Source organism: Condylura cristata, unplaced genomic scaffold (assembly GCF_000260355.1).
Source record: "Condylura cristata isolate star-nosed mole 26May11 unplaced genomic scaffold, ConCri1.0 scaffold00006, whole genome shotgun sequence".
NCBI classification, from domain to species: Eukaryota; Metazoa; Chordata; class Mammalia; order Eulipotyphla; family Talpidae; genus Condylura; species Condylura cristata.
This window is the reverse complement of record NW_004567107.1, coordinates 6,683,857-6,700,855: the sequence shown is the minus strand read 5'-3', so window position 1 is coordinate 6,700,855 and position 16,999 is coordinate 6,683,857. Positions and strand designations below refer to the sequence as shown.

Below are 16,999 nucleotides of genomic sequence, written 5' to 3'. Positions count from 1 at the left end.
TCATTCCCCGAGGCCAAGGTCCTATTTGACTTCCCAGAGGCCCTTTGCAATCAATGGGGGTGGGGGGGAACCCCAAGAGGACCAGGGAGCTAGGGATGGCGCAGGTGTGGGACGAGAAGGCACTCACCAATTCCTTCTGTAAGGTTTTTTTTAGTTCCAGCATCCTCTGCTGCATCTGCTTTATGGTCTGAGAAAACCCCCCCGAAAGGAATGTGTTAAATGCACATTTCACCATCTTTAAGGTGCACAGGAAAACAGAAGAGACAGACACCCTGAGTCCCCCAACACCTGTTAGCGATGTCCCTGCCTTGTCTCCCAGAGGCCATTCAGCAGTCACACCTGCGCCTGTGACCTGGGCCCAGGCCCGTTCTGCTGCCACTCGGCACCCACCTACTCTCCAGCCCCGGCACGGTGTCCGGGAGCCGAGCCCTGCGCCCTCAGGACGCCTCTGCGTGTTTAAGGAGCATCGCTGCTGCGCCTCCTGCCCTGCGCAACTTGGTTTACGAGCCACGAGCCCAAGGAGGGGCTTCAGGTCGAGACGGGTTTGTGTCGCCACATGAGCCTGAAACCCGCGCTAATGCCCGTGGCTCACTGTGAACAGTGAAGCGTCATGGTTTCCCTCACAACCACCTACACTGGGCCTCAGCTCTTTAGTGCACCTGATCAGTCTTATGAACCTAAACCCACCTGAGGACACGATCTAGGAAGAGCTGTTTCCCCAGAGGCACCATCTTTCAGCAGAGTAGCTAGTATTTCTCATTTACAGTTTTCACAGCCTTCTGCACCTTTCCTAATTAGAACTCTAAGTGGGACAGCCGGGCCCCAGGTCTCGGTGTAGCTGAACTCCTGCTTTTAAGCAAAGCTGTAATAAGCTGTGTCCCCGAGAGACTTCTCTGGTCTCCAGAGAGTTCCCAGTTGGTGGAGGGCTGCAAGTGTCTCCAGCTCCTGTCAAACCTGTTGGACCGCCTCCCACACAGTTTTATAAAGGGTGGGTGTGTTTCAATTGGCAGCCAGGTGGCTAGACATCGCCCCTAAAGTGATACTTGTTTTCTGGGCTTTGGCCTCATCTATTCATCCAACAAATGTCCCCGCCGTGCGCCAGACAACGGCCGAGGGGCTGGGAAACAGCAACAGAGCAAGCCGCTTCGTCTCCGCACCAGGAGCGGACATCGTAGTAAGCAGAGGCAGTCAGTCAGGAGGCACTAAGCGGCGTCCCCTGAGGGCTGGCAGGCGTTGCGGGAGCGGCCTCGCCGATGACAGGACACTCTCAAGGTAGAGAGGTAACGGGGAAGGCGTCCGCAGACAGCAGGCTCAGCAAGAGCAAAGGGCCCATGGTGGGAAGGTACCTGACGGTCACAGGAAGACCACAGCAGCACACCGAGGGTGTGCTGGGGTGTCGGGGTGAGGTGAAAGGCGACAGGCCAGCCACAGAGGCCGCTGTGGGCGGCTGCAAGGACTCGCGCTGACACTTTAGGGGCGATGTTTAGCCTCCTGGCCACCAAGGGAGCACAGATTGAAACCACACCAGCCCTTTTATAAAACTGAGTGTGGGAGGCGGTTTAACAGGTCAGCAGACGGGGGAACTGAGGAGTGAACAGGAAGGCGGTCAGAAGCCCAACATCCTCCTGCAGGGAAGAGAGAAGTGCGACCCGGCTCAGGGTCCAGCAGTGCCCGGATGAGCAGCAGCCGACTGGCCGTAGCTGGAGGGAGAGCCACAGGGAGTTAAGAGTGGCTGTGACAGAGACACAGGGGGAGGGTGACTCCCAGGTTTTCACGGAGGCAGAGATGGTAGAAGCTGGGGGAGGAGAGTCTGAATATGGCTGTGCGTGATTTGCGTTTCAGGGGCCCCTCAGACAGGCACGTGGAGACCACAGGTGTGTGAGCCAGGCTCATGGGACCTCTGGTACAGAGTCCAGAGGCCTGCCACCCAGCAGCGGCCCCAGCTGGACCCTGCACAGGGACTGAGGGGAGGAGCCTGGCCCGGTGGTGTGCACTTTTCTGTGCTTTATATTTCACAGAAAGAGTTCCAATGAGAGACAGGAACACTGTTCCCTTTTTAAAGTTCTACACACACTGTCACACACACTTACTCACTCACACAATCTGGGGATGGAGTTTCAGGCCGGAGCAGTCCCGTAACCTCCCAGGGTTCCGTAAAAACTGGAGCCAAAGAGCCCGTGGCCGGCGCAGAAATCGTACCACCAGTTCCACACTTTGCTCCCGCGCTCCCACCCCACTCAAAGGCGGGCCACGCAGGGTGAGCGAGGGGCTGGCAAGGCCGAGATGCCTGCTGCTCAAGCCCCAGTCCCTGGGGTCACCTCTCGTGGGGGGTCGGGAAAGCTGGGTGACCGAAAGGAAGACCACGCAGAAGTTCCCGGAAGAGGAAACCAGGAAGAATTTCTGATGAAAGAGGCACCCACCGTCTCTCCCCAGAGGGGCCCGAACTTGGCGCTGCGGGCGCAGGCGCCAAGCAGAGCAAGAGCCTGGGAGAGAGACGCCTCACCTTGTTCTTCTCCAGAAGTTGCTGCTCCAAATCCTGTTTTTCCTTCTGCAGCTGCTCCAGGTCCAAGGCGCCAATGTCACCGTTTGGGATGCCCTCTGGGGTGGGAAGCTGGCACCCCGGGTCCTGCAGGGAGGAAGAGGCAAGGTGAGGGCCAGGCCAGGCAAGGCTCAAGCTAAGCCCAGGCTCATTCCACACTGAGCTCCCAGGGGCGTGCTGGGGGGCTGCTTCAGGCGGAGCCCAAACTCACGCTGCAGAGACCCGGCCCGAGGCACCACGCCACACACCTGCGCTCCGAAGGCCGGGCTCTGACGCCCGCACACCGATGCGCTGCGCAGTCCCTGGCATTTCAAGCCACGACCTCCTGGTCAGTGAGAAGCCCCCTCAGGAAGCCAGAGGAGAGCAGTGTCCTGCCCCACACCCCACAGCCCACAGCATAGTGAGCTGGGTGCTCCCCAGTGGCCCCCCACACCTGTGCCCATCCCTGCAGCCCTGAGTCTCCCTCGGCACACGCTGCTGCCATGCCAGGGCCCCGTGGCTCAGCAGAACTCACGTGAGGCACCACCCCCTGCTCCCGACCCGGCAGCCTCAGCAGGGCCTCCGGGGCGCCCGCAGCCTCCGGCTCCTCCGCCTGCAGACTCCTCAGGGCCTCGAGCTCAGCCTGCAGCTGGTGCGTCTGCAGGAGGGCAGACTCATGACCTGGGTGGGCAGAGGACGGGGCGCTGTGAGCCCAGGAAGCAAGCAGCTCGGGGCGGGCTGCTGGGCAGGGACAGGGGAAAAGGACCAGACCCCTCACCTTTCTTCAGGTGGAGAATCTCCTGCTCTTTCTGGAGAATCGCTTCAGTCTTTTCCTGCAGATTCTGCTCCTTCTTATCGATTATAGCTGTCAAGTTAGCAGCCTTGAAGAGAAAAAGCAACATGACAGAGTTGGCAGCAGTAACCCCGTCTCCTTCAAAGGAGTCTCCATTTTCTACTACCCCCCATCCCCCGACGAGTCTCTCCTTGAAGCCCAGGGCCTAGAACACGGCCCAAGCTCTCCTTGGCTCCTATAAACACCTCTGATCAATGCACCTCTGCGGAGCTGGCGCGGGGCCTCGCTCTCACTGCCTCTCTGGCTGCAGGAGGCCCCGTAGAGGCCTGGAGATTCTGCTCGCCTTCCCCCAAGATGCCACAGCTGTAACTCCCACGTTTCAGCACCTACGAGCACCCAGCTCTAGGTGGGCGTGGGTCTGCGCCCTCCCTCCCTGCGCCATCCCGGAGGGCATGGCCACCCTCGTCTTTTCAGAGGGGCCTCAGCTTTGTTGAGTCTGTGTCAACTAGAAGCTTGGGCCGTCACTGGGGATGGCTTTTCCAACCCTTCCTGCCAAGAGCGCTGCTGGCGGTGGTCTTCGGGGCTGCAGTCACTAACCTCACAGAACTGGGGCCCCGGGTCTGCGGAGCTGGGCTGCATGACCCCTCCGGCCACTCCTCAGGGTCCCACGGGCCTACCTGCTGCTGGAACTCCTCCCTCTGCTTCCGCACCTCCTCCAGGGCCTGCGCCACTGCCACACTCACGATTTCTCTTTGGCTCCATTCTTCCTAGAACCCAGGGAACAGGGAGGAGACTGAGCCCCAAAACTCAGTCCACGTGTTTTTCAGCTCCACACCTGCCATGGAGCCCCCGGAGGGGACACTTCTAAGGTTCCCAGGCTGCCCTCTCGCTGTCACACCAGCAGGGCAGTTCTCTGCTGGACAGCCAACCGACCTCTCTGGCCAGTCAGTGCAGGGGCGCGCCAGCCAGTACCTGGGTCAGGCTCCGGGTGGGCGAGCACTTGGAGAGCCGGCCCGATGACGCCAACACAGCCCAAGCAGTGTCTGACGCCATGTGAGCGAAGCAGTGCACTGGCACAATGCAGCTGCCGAGAACAGCAGCAAGTGAGTACTGACAGGCGCGGGCTGAAGGCCCCGGGGAACACAGGAGCAAACCGAGGCTCTGAGACACTAAGTCACTTCCTGATGCCCAGAGGCAGCAGGCGGCATAGCCAGGTGGCATCTGCCTGAGCTCCGAGCCCAGCCGGGGAGACGACTCCACTGGCAACATACTCCCTGCCACAAGCAGGGCTGCCTCAGCAGCCTTCCCCAGAGCCGAGCCCGTCCCAGACAAGCACCCTGGTTCTCTGGCCCGAGACCGGCACCCTGTGCGCGCCGGCCCATAGACTTCCAGGTGACCGGGGTTGCCTGGACACTGGTCGTGGTGCTCAGGAGAGAACACATGTGGAGGTCTCCACCTAGCACACCCCGCTCTGGGGCGGCTCGGAGCCTCACTGCTGCTCTTCTCACTCCCACCCCACGTCTGGTTCTGGTGAGGCAGCTAATCATGTACCTGCACCATGGTGTGACAGGAATAAGCAGCAAGTGCAGGCTCGGCCAATCAGAAAGCCTCACCCCTGCGGGCAAGCTGACTTGTCCAAGAGGTACTCTGTCACCCAAGGTGAGCCAAAGGCACCTTTTAATGTCAGACCCCTCATCTGCACCGTGGAGCTGGGGGCCGCTGAGCTGGGCAGTGTGGAGCCACTGTGGGGGGCCCCGGACCTGCAGGGCGCAGAGACCAGCAATGCTGGGAGGGTGACAAGGCACAGGTGCGAGAGGCAGGAAGAGAAGACAGGGGCGCTGTCAGCCAGGTGGCCAGGGGCACGCTGGCATCTCTGGTGGCGCTGTCAGAACGACCTCCTGCAAGTCCTCCAGACGTCAAGGGAAATTGGTGCCTGAACTGAAAAGGCTGGCGGCGGGACCTTGGATTCTCCAGGTCACGCCTGTCACGGCAGGGGTGGGGCTCCAGTGGCTACAGGCTGGGTGGGCTGCATAACCCTCGAGGTGGGGCGTCGGGCTCAGGGAGGCTGCAGGAGCCAGCAGGCTGCCCACCTGCGGCAGCTCTCTGCACCTGAACATGCTTTGGGGGGTGGAGAGAGAGAAGAGGGAGCAGGGCGTATGTGTGTCTGTGCAGGCAACAGCTGTTTGATGCCCAGATTGACAGAACTACAGGGAGAAGAGACAAATCCATGATGACAGTTGAAGACTTAGCACAACCCTTCCGGTAACTGATGGAATAGGCAGACCAGAAAATAAAGCCCAGAAACACACAGAAGATCTGAACAACACAAGATCTGATCAGCCGACTTGGTCTAATTAGCACTCACAGAATGCGCTCACTAGCAGCAGGAACGATACACTCTTTTCAAGTGCACTGAAATATTTACCAGGATAGACTAAAGGCTGGGTCATAAAACAAATCTAAATAACTATCAAAGGACGGAATCTGTCAGAGTATTACCTAACCTTAGTGAGATTAAACTAGAAATCCAAGGTATTGGGAAAACTCCCCAAAGGTCTGGAAATGGACCACGCTTCGAACAAACCTGTGCGTGCAAGGTCAGGTTCTAGCCGCCCAGCCACGCCCACGCTGGCCCACGCTGTGGCCAGAGCCGGGACCAGATGGCCTCGTACTCATCTCTGCCGACGGGGGGCGTGAGGGTGACGGGAGGCAGGAGAAAGACACCCCTTCCAGCTGGTTTCCATTTCTGCCACCACGGGGCAGTAAGGATGCTTCTCCCTGGCAGCAGTTTCTTCCAGCAGGAACAACTGCATCCTCTCTGCAGTCTTCGTCTGGTCTGCAGCTGGACTCGCTCACTGCCCGGGTCCCAACACACACTTGCTCAGGAGGTTTGGGTGTCAAATCCAGGCGCGCTTCCTGTTCACCCCTGACGTTAGTAATTTCAACTTCTTCATATTGCTCCCTGAGCCCACAGGTTGGCCGTTGATTCCTAGGCTTCCTTTGTGATGCCTCACTGTCTCAGGATCTGGCATGTCTTTTATCAATTCTGTATTTATTCTGCTCTTACTTCTAGTTCACAAATTCCCTCGTTAGTTCTAATCTGCTGTTAAACTCATTCATTATTTTTAAATAGCTTTACTGAAGTAAAATGAGCAATAAACTGCAGATAGTTAAGGTGTGAAATATGATTCATGGTTTAAATCATCACAATAAAAAGTGGAAATATCCATCACCTCAGAAGATTTCCTCCAGCTCATTTGTAATCTAGCACATGCTCAGTTTCAGTTATCTTTTCCAGTAGTAAAATTCTATTTAATTCCTTTTCAAAATAGCTCTTTTTTATACTTTCCAAATCTTCCATTTTGTCTTTTATCCCTTTAAACAAAGGCTAAATAAAACAGTAAGACACCTAAGTCCCTGTGAGTCTGTTTTTTTCTGTTTATGCTGTTGAGATGCTATTTGCCCAATTATCCTTGATCTTGAATTCAAAATGTATGTGCAGAAATATTTACAGGTCTTGGATGACACATTTCTCCAGGGACATCTGCTTGCTTTTTAATTCAACCAGGAGCACAGATCAGGACCACCTTAATTCAACAGCAGCTAACAAGATGTACTGGGTGGGCCCCTATGTCTTTGATGTTCTGTCCAAGTTGGGGGGGGGCGGCGGCACACTGGCTCCCCCCCTGAAGTGCAGTCCTCTGAAGTTCCCAAGCACAGCTCAAAGGATGTCCCAGGCTGGACCCAAGTTAAGCTTGAGACTCCACCTGCATTCCGCCAGCTGAGAAGCTGCAATGAGCTTGGATGACTTTCTGGTTTTGTCTCCAGGACACCTTGAGGCAAACCTGCTCCAAAGACTGGCTTGCTGCCTTGTAGTCTCTCCTGTGCCTTCAGGCCCCCGACACTGGCCAGCTTCCCAGACAGCCCACAGGGCCACAGGTCTGAATGGCCTCCTCTGCCTTTGCCAGCGTGGAAGGAGCTCGTCTCTCTGCTGGTCAGCCTCACCCCACCCTTCCACAGCAGTCACACCTGTCGAGGTGTCAGTGACCTCAGTCTCGGCACATCTGGCGAGTCCCGTCCCCTTTGGGGCCCTCAGAGTTTCTGGGGCTCGCAGGACTCCATACCTGCCTGGTTTTCCTGTTCTCCCACCTGTTCTTGCATTTTCAGTCTCTTTGTTGACCCCCCCCCCCGCCACCCCCGCTCTGAACCTCTCAATGCTGGCCCTCAGCACTGGCTCTTTCCCATCTACACTCATTCCACAGCCCATTGGCCATAAATTCGACCTGCCCTGTCTGCAGGTATCTTTGGTTGTCACAAGTGGGGCTGCTACTGACACCTAGTGGATACAGACTAAGATGCTCCCCAGCAGCCCATAGGGCACGTGTCAGTCCCAACAGAGAATGACCACCCAAATAGCAACAGTGCAGAGGCGAGAAACCCGAGTCCACTGCCCACGCCAGGAGCCCCCTCCTGTCTCTCCTCGCGCTCCCTCCCTCTAACCAGGGCAGGTCCCACGGCGCCTTCTCTACAGCGCATCTTGGGCTGAGTGCTCCTTCCTGCATTACAGCTAACGCGCTGTCTGCTCTGCTGAAAGGCCGCCAGCTGGTCTTCTTGCTTCTGGCCTTGCCACCTTTTCAGAACTTCCTCCACAGGAGGCTTTTCCCCTTCTCATCCCAGCTCCCAAATAATCTCTTTAAAATAAAACTTTTCAAGTCACTTTCTGCTTAAAATCAGTGACTTCCTTCGTCACTCTCATCCACATTCCTCCCAGCCCAAGGGTGAGCCACACAGGCCTCTGTGCTGTTCTCTCAGCACGCCAAGCTTTCGTTTGCCTTAGTTGCCTTTACACTTGTTAGTTCTTCTGTCTGGAACAGAATATTCCTAAACATTAAATATTCTTATTCAGATTTTTTGCATGAACATCACTGAAGTTGTGCCTAACCTCCATGTTAAAGCGTCCTCTCCTTCCTACTCTCTGCCACCTCTTTTATTTTTTCCATAGTATTTATGACTATTACTTGTTAGTACCTCCAGCTACAAGCTGCACAAGGAAGAATGTGTTTAGATCACAGCCACATCCGGGCGCCTACATGGTACAACAGCATTTAACAGGTCCTTGAATGTGTGTTCATTGAAGGCCAGCACGGAAAGTTCCAGACTCTGAAGAAGATGCTCCCCAGGCATAGCTCTGTGGCACCCCCAGACGTAATGCAGCAGAGATAGCCAATTGGCAGACATCTTTCCTCACCCTTGAGTTAGGCCAGGGAATGACTGCGCAGTTGTCAGAAGGAAAACAAATTTCCTCATTTCTGCACACCGCCCCATGTAGAAACGAGCAAGCAAGGTCTGGCCTTGCATGACTGGCCTCCCTGGGAACATTAGCACTGGCGGTGCTGACAGAGACCACTGGGCAGCTGCTGACGACAGAGGAAGGCTGGGCCTTTGCCGGGGAGAGAGAGGGCAGAGCGGCCCCCCTCACAGAGGGACCTGCATTTGGACCTCAACGGCAGCTCCGAACGAACACCAGTCTTTCCACCACCCTGGGTGGCTAAAGGACTCTGTGAGGTGACAATTTTCTATTCTAATCACATAACTTCCATTTGGCTGCTCCAAACACATGCGGGAAAGATATGGACACTTTGTGAAACTAATTCTAGTAGCTAAATACCTTTAGCTTCTTTAGCTCAAGTTGGTGGTGTTGTAAGGAACGTTCGCATTCACTCTTACTTTCTCGAAGGGCGGCATTTTCTTGCTCCAGCTCTCTCTACAAGTTGAAAAGAAGATAAAGGCCTTTACCATGTCTGCCCAGGTCACAGTCCTACCGCTCTGACACGGCACACTGAAAAGGTCATCTCCCCTGGCCCCTGATGGCAGGGATGGTAATGAGCATGGGGCGAGGGTCATAACCGGAAAGCCACTTGACAAACTATCACAAGAAATAAGACCCTGAGTCTGAAGACTGTGGCCAGGGAGAGGGAAGCCTGGATAGGAACTACGTAATGAATCTCTAGAAGGCCGTGGGAAGAAGCTGAAAGGCTGCTCAGAAGGATCCCGACATCCCTGTGTAGCCCAGTGAAAAGGAAACCCCTTTGTTTGGGTTTTGGTAAAAAGCAGCCAATTAACATCCAGTCTCCTGAGCAGTGATCTGGTCAGAAAAGACAAAACTGTTCCAGAAGTTGGACCCCTTCTTCAGAGCAGGGCTGGTGTTTCCTTCCTCTCACCTTCCCCTGCTCCACGGCAGACAGCTCGGCCGCCCGCTCCCTCTCCAGGGCCTCGAGCTGGGCCTCCAGCTCCCGCGTGCGCTGGGAGCACTGCTGCTCCAGAGCCCGCGCCTGCTGCTGGGCAAGGCTGCGCTCCTGGCTGGCGGCCACCTGGGGCGGGGAGAGGGACACCAGAGGACAGTTATTCCTGGCGACAAAGGTACTCAGAGGGGCCTGATTTTACTCCTTGGTGACGCAAAGATGGGCGTCCAAGAGAAACGCATCCTTCCTGACCACTCTGCCTGGGTGCTGCCTGGCTCCCACCTGCCTATGGCCTTGGCCCTGGCCTGTAGTGAGTCTGGTTTGGTCGTGCTGCTGGGGGCAGCTGTCTACTCAGGGCTGCTCTACGAGACTAAGGCTTTTTCTGAGAGGCGGGGTGAAACAGCGGTGAAGACCAGGCCTCTGACCTAAGAAGAATGTGGTGCTACCAGCTGGGGGACCACGGCTAGACTTCCTGGGCCTTTTCCCTTTAGAGGATGAGGGTACCATCATGCAGTAACAGATGCTGCCTGTGTCTCCCCGGTTTCTAACTCAATACCTCAATACCTTGACTGCTGGCCAAGACCTTGTGTCTCCTGTCCAGAGAGAGGCTGGACCTATTTTCCACAGCCTTGGCTGCAAGCTGTGGCCTGACTTCCGGGGAGCCAGCACCTTGGCGGCCTCAGAGAAAGGCTGGGCCCTCTGGCAGTGGCCGGGGTGACATCAGCCAGCCACTACCTGACAGGTGACTCAAGCCCGCAAGCAGGTCCAGACTCGTCCTGCTGACATGCAGCACAACAGTGTCTAAAGCAGGCCCAAGTGCCATTCCTGATGCAAGTTTGGAATCTACAAGGCACAGGAGGAGAGAGCACCAGGGGCCGGAACGCAGCTGCCTCTGGAATCACTCACGAGCTCCTGAATCTGTGTCTCTTGAGCTGCTGTGACATCACTGCTCTGCCTCAGCTTATCCTCAGATGCCTGCAGGCTCTGCTCAAGTTCCTTCACCTGAGGGGGAACATAAGACTTCCTTTCAGTCAAAAGAAGCTGAAAATAATACATAGCTTTAAATCTGCTTAAATCACGAGACAGGTACATTATGGAAAAATTTTAAATTAGAACAAGACACTCATAAATCTACCACTATAAAATGCTATCATTCTAATGTATTTTTTTCAAATAATGGAATGTTTAATGTATTTTGGCTATTTTTTTTATAGATTTATTTGTGCATACAGAACTGGGGTACAGGCCAGAGGTGGTGAGAGGCTTCACCAGAGACAGAGTGGGGAACAGAGCAGGCAGATTGATGAAGTACACTGCTGAGGGGAGCAGCGGGCGGGTCAGGAGAGGTCTGCCACACCATGTGGTCACCTCCGGGGCAGGCGGGAATTGAACTCATGCTGAAGCGGCTTTTAGATTCTCAGTACGGTGCTTTAACCCGCTGTGCCACCAGGGAGGGCCATATTTTGGCTATTTTTTAAACAACTCTGGTAGAACTTGTGCTTTTCCTCTTCATTCAAGTTTCCCTCTGTGTTTTCAGAGTGTTTTGGACCTAAGGTTATTATCACTGTTAAAATAAAGCATCCATTTGCCACGGGACTCGAGAACGGCATACTTTGGGCCGGCCGCGCACACTCACGCGCACGGGCGCTGCTCACCTTCCACCAGGGCCGGGGCCGCTGCCCGCCGCCTCTCCTCCCTCTCCTCAGAGTCGAAGAACTGACTGTTACTGTGTTTTGTCAATTTGTTTTCTCTGGTTACACACAGTCCACAAATGAGTGAAACATCTGACAACTGTCTTTCACCTTCTGGCTAATCTCCCTTATAGTGACCCCAGATCCACCCATATTGTCCTAAAAGCACTGAATGCCCATTGATAAACGATTGGGTAAAGAAATTCTAGTAGAGGGCCCTCTGGTGGCGCAGTGGGTTAAAGTGTAGCACTAAGAAGCTCTCCGAAGCCACTGCAGCAAGAGTTCCATTCCCCGCCAAGGAGCTGCCCACATGGCGCGGCAGACCCCTCCTGTCTCCCTGCTGCTCCCCTCAGCAGTGTATTCTGTCCATCTGCCTGTTCTGCTCCCCGCTCTGTCTCTGGTGAAGTCTCCTCCCACCCCCTGCCCTTCACCTCTGGCCTGTACCCCAGTTCTTGTATGCAAGAATAAATAAATCTTTTATTTTTTTTTAAAGAAATGAATAAAGCTGTGGAGCTTTATTTGGATAGATTTATCAGAAATCTATATTTAGCAGGGAAAAAATGTAAGTAAAGGGTATGAATGGGCATTTCCAAAAGTAGAAATCCAAAACACTAACAGCTGAGTCAAGAGATGGTCACTCATTAGTAACCATAGCAATGCAGATTAACACAATCAAGTAGCACTTTACACTCACTGAACTGGCAAGAAAATGAAAAGGTTGGGAAATGCCAGTGCTGGAAAAGGCAGAGATGAAGACATGGGAAGCCTCGAGTGTGGGGGGTCCAGGCCAGCCACAGCCCTTCTGGGCCCCCCCCCCGCCCTCCTTTGTCACAGTAGGCCATGTACACCCCGGGCCCACCCTACGGAGACCGGGCAAGACAGTATTGGCAGTGCTGTGGCGTGTGATGGCAGGAGGAGGGCAGCAGAGCGGGCACAGGTAGGAGGCAGAGGAAAGGACCAGAGAAGGCAGCGGCAGTGACAGCATCTACGTGAACGAACACGCGCACACCAAGGCCGTCCATTTCCAGGTGCCCTGACAATAAAGCCATCTCTAGGAGCCACACTGCAACGGTCTCCTATAGGAGGAAGGCGGGGTACAGGAGAGCGAGCAGAAGAGGGGCTCTGGGCAGCACTGGTGTCAGGTGGCAAAGACGAAGAGGAATGACCAACTCGGCCCTCTGAGTTAAGAAAGATCCCCAAAAATAGCCCCTTCAAAAGAAGACCACTGCTCCCAGAGGGTCACCCTGTGACACCCACCCACCCACCACTGGGAAGGGGGCAGTACCCGAGTCTCCAGGAGGCCTATGGTCTTGGCCTGGCTGTTTCTGGCTGCTAAGAGCTGCTGTCTGGTATCCTCCAGATTTTGCTCTGCCACTGCTTTCTGTAAGGTGAAAGAGAGAAAACAGCAACTTTTCTACTGGATAAACACAGGCAAGTGGGACACCCATACATTTTTAACAAAGAACAGAGATAAAATTTGCCCATCAAAATCCACACAAATAAATGTGCCACAGTCCACTGGGGTGAGGCCGGGGGTAAAGTCAAACAAGAAGATAGAACCGTGCAAGAGGGGCCCACAATGAAGACGCACAGAGCTGTGGCAAGTGGAAGCTTCCTAATTGGGGTGGGGAGGGCTGCAGCATGGGCAGAAGGAGGCCCAGTTGGACATTTAGGAATTGCAACTTGTCAAAAGCTACAGTGGCGGTGGGCTCGGGGCAAGAAGCAGGCCAGGACAATTTTTATGCTGCAGAAAGGAGCTCGAACTCAACTCCAAGATAGCAGGTATCTGAGTGGGGCCATCTAGGTCATCAGGTGTACTCGGGGGCTGGGGGTGGCTGTGACAGGTGAGGTCTTATCTAAAGTCCACCTAAATCAGATTCCTAGGGGTAAGGCCAGAGAGACACATGCTCTGAACAAACGCCTCAAGAAAGTCCTATGCAGGTCAAACATCAGAATATGGTGGTAGAAAATAACTGACTATAACAGCTAAAATAAACTGAGACTAACTCTAAGCCTCACTCTAAGCTTTCATGTCTCAGAATTCATTTAATCCTCCCAATTCTGTGTCTTGGGTATAATCAGCAATGTGACTTTACAAACAACAAATTAGATTGCTGGCTCTCAATCTCAAACTAGCAGGTAGAAGAGGTGACACACCAGCCCAGGCAGTCTGATTCCAGCAATCAATGTACACCCGAGAAACCACGATCCTCACGGAGACTGTGGGGAGCTGGGGAAGATGAGATGTGGGCAGAAATGCTGTGGAGGCACACCGGCTTGTCAATGAGCATGGAGACCGTGTCAGAGGATGAAGGTGGGTAGGCAGCCTGGACAGAGGAGCCAGAGGGGCCAGTTACCCGGAGGTAGAAGAGTGGTGAGGGAGATGGAAATGCTCAGCTGAAGCTGAGTGAAACAGAGTGATGGGCTCATCTGAGCCCATGGCGCTGGCTTCGTCACAGCGAGGCCGATCACTGGGGTGCAGACAGGGAACACCAAAACGTGCGCAGAGCAAGCTCAGACCTGACGAGAAAACAAGTTCACCTGCCCCACCGGCCCGGCCTGCTGGAGTTGCCCTCCGCTCAGGAGTCTGCTTGCTGCCCCAGGCAGTTCCTGCTCTCACTCCAGGGGCTGGGACCCTGCCTTTGGCCAGTGGGAAAGGCACAGGGGCGGTGAGCACAGTAGGGCAGTGAGACGCGTTGCCCAGTGGAATAATCACTAGGTGGGTTCACCTGCAACGTCCCCTTTCAAAAGTTTCCCCTTTCCCCAAGGAAAACATGTCATGCTTAGGTGACACGACTCTGTTTTGGCAGGACAGAAGGAGTAAAGGTAACAGGAACTGGACACCGGGAGAGCCCTCTGAAACTCCGGGGTAAAATGAGGCTGCGGAGCTCCGCGGGCCCCACGCAGCCGGCCCAAGAGAGCAGCTACCTCTCTCAGCAGCTCCTGCACATGCTCTTCCCCTGAGAAGTTCTGCTCCAGCCGCTTCTCCAAGGACATAACCTTCTCTTGCAAATGTGTGATGAGTTTTTCTTTCTCTTGAGTTTCAGCAGTAACCTGCAGGTGAAAACAAATTACTCTGCTTAATAAACCTCCTTTCTCTCCCTTCCTGCACTTGTTGGGCCAGTGTGTTTCCTGGAAATTCCACTGTCAAGCATATTCTAAAAGGATGAACCACCAGGAAATCTCTCTCCAGTCTAAGCAACTGACAATCTGGGAAGGTCAAAGCTGGCACTAAAGAACCCAGCAGCCTTCAGAGGCGCCTCCTCTTCAAAATAACCGAACTGTATCATCACAACCTGCCAGCCAAAGGAACATCCCTCTTCCCATTTTCATCAAGCACATTTAATCCTTTTAACCCAGAGTCCCATTCTTTATTCAAAACGCCAAAAACCAGCAGAGGGAACCCCCACATCTTTATTCAAAACGCCAAAAACCAGCAGAGGGAACCCCCTCAAGCAGCTCCCAGACAGCCCGGCAGTGACCTACAGCCCTCTCCTGCGCAGTGAGGCTGGGTGAAGCAGGAATGCCAACACGGCTGGCTGCCTCATGCTGGAGAGACCTTGTGAAACAAATGGTCTTCACCCTGGCACCCAGTGGAGCTGCCAGCACCGCGGGCCTGGGCCAGGCCAGCGGCTACCGCGTTTCTTCCGTCTAGCTCTTCAGGCTGCCGGTGCGAGGCAGTGGCGTTTCACATGGACTCAGGTGCTGCTCAGCGTCAAAGCAGAGCATCGAAGGAGTTTTGAACATACGAGTCCTTAAATCCCTGGCGGCTCCTGCCTCCACTGAGGGTGCCTCTTCTTCTCTGAGGAAAGGCTGCGTGGCTCCGGCAGCCCACGGGCAGACGTGCACTTCCTCACATGCACTCCAGTCCCTTCACCTGCCACTTCCAAGCCTCCATCTCAAGACACACTTCAGGGTTAGCCTGCAACCCCATCAAACTCTCCTCAGAATAAGATGCGGCAGTTTGTACCTAGGGACTGGGTACAGGTAATTGCCACTCGGAATTCTCAGACGTGACAACATAGGTAATGGAAGGACGTTTGCATAATGGACTCAGATCCCTTAGTTGCCCAGATTGTGAGCCAGCCCACACTCTGCTCTTTCTGGGGAGCACTCAGGCAGCTAGTTGCTGATCACAGAGTATGCAGACTGGCAGTTAATGAGAGAACAACAGGCCTCCCTGGTGCAAGGCTGTCACCAGTCACTGAGGCCACTGCAGAATAGGGATCTCAGCCAGGGAGCTGACCCACAGGGCACAGCAGACCTCTCCTGTCTCCCTGCTGCTCCCCTCAGCAGTGTATTTCAGTCGATCTGCCTGTTCTCCCCACTGTCTCTGGTGAATCCTCTCACTGCCCCTGCACCTCTGGCCTGTACCCCAGTTCTTAGAGGCATAAATAAATAAATCTTTTTTATTTATTTATGCATACAGAGCTGGGGTACAGGCCAGAGGGGCTCAGGGGCAGTGAGAGACTTCACCAGAGACAGAGTGGGGAGCAGAACAGGCAGATCGACGAAGTACACTGCTGAGGGGAGCAGCGGGCGGGTCACGAGAGGTCTGCCACGCCACGTGGTCACCTCCGGGACAGGCGGGGATCGAACTCATGCAGAAGTGGCTTTCGATTCTTAGTGCTGTGCTTTAACCCGCTGCGTCACCACGGAGGGCCTAAATAAATAAATCTTAAAAAGAGAGAGAGAAGTGTATTTTCAAAAGGAAAATAATGAGGGCCCTTTCTAGCAGCGCAACTGGCTAGGACGCAGCACTGCAAGCTGGCCGCAGCCGCTTCAGTGCAAATTTGATCCCTGCCCCGGAGGTGACCACATGGCGCCGGCAGATCTCTCCTGGCCTGCCCGCTGCTTCCTTCGGCAGTGCACTTCAGCGATCTGCCTTTCCTGCTCCCCACTCTGTCTCTGGTGAATCCTCTCACTGCCCCTGTAACCTCTAGCCTGCACCTCAGTTCTGTATGCATAAATAAATAAATCTTAAAAAAAAAAAAGAAAAATAATGAATTCAACTTTACTAAAATTAATAGCACAAGACCTTAAAGAGTGAAAACAGCCCCAAAACCGGAGAAGTCATGTGTGACTCGTAGTAACTAACAACCTAGCCTGGCAGGGAGGACATGGGGATTAGTGGAAGATGACCGCAAGTGCCATAGCAAAGTGACCAAGATTTGAACCAGCACTTCACAGGAGTGCACAGATGACTGACAAGCCTATGAAGAGACATTTAATTCCATTTATCATCTGGGAAAAGAAATTGGAGATATGGTGAAATAATATTTCACGTATATCAAACTATCAAAGAAGCCAAACTCAATCTGATAGTCTGCTGGGAGGAGTGTAAAATGTTTCATGAAAACAGCAACTGGCTTTATCTAGCAAACGTGAAGAAGCACAAATCTTTTGATTCAAGCTTCTCACATCTCAAACACACCCTGGAGTAACTCCAGCACAAGTAGATGAAAGTTTCCAGCGGCCGCATTGGTGACTGGGAAAGGCCAGGAATGTCCTCATAGCCCCTGTCAGTGACTTGAGTAGACTTTGGTGCATTCATACCATACAGCTGAGACAGGAATAAAATACAGAATTTCTTCAGGAATACAATGCTGAGCACAAAAAGCCAATTTTAGGATACTCAGAGCGCGATTTCACTTACATATGTTAACAAGCATGAGAAACAAAATACTATTTAGGGACAAGCTATGGTAAAGTGATAAAGTAAGAAAATGGGAACGTTTCCGGCAGGTGTGTACTT

At 54.0% G+C, this 16,999-nt stretch overlaps 1 protein-coding gene across 1 annotated transcript in view; it reads right to left on the bottom strand.

The window, feature by feature from the left end:
* The window catches only part of GOLGA1 (golgin A1), a 37,307-nt gene that overhangs the window by 3,628 nt on the left and 16,680 nt on the right, over window positions 1–16,999 (bottom strand). Inside the window, exons 11-20 of the mRNA XM_012721558.1 lie at window positions 14,173–14,298; window positions 12,530–12,625; window positions 10,460–10,555; window positions 9,533–9,682; window positions 8,980–9,075; window positions 3,989–4,078; window positions 3,297–3,399; window positions 3,054–3,199; window positions 2,504–2,626; window positions 128–187 (exon numbers count right to left, since the gene is read on the bottom strand). Of these exons, the coding sequence (XP_012577012.1) occupies window positions 128–187; window positions 2,504–2,626; window positions 3,054–3,199; window positions 3,297–3,399; window positions 3,989–4,078; window positions 8,980–9,075; window positions 9,533–9,682; window positions 10,460–10,555; window positions 12,530–12,625; window positions 14,173–14,298 (1,086 nt within the window). The remainder of the gene's footprint in view (window positions 1–127; window positions 188–2,503; window positions 2,627–3,053; window positions 3,200–3,296; window positions 3,400–3,988; window positions 4,079–8,979; window positions 9,076–9,532; window positions 9,683–10,459; window positions 10,556–12,529; window positions 12,626–14,172; window positions 14,299–16,999) is intronic.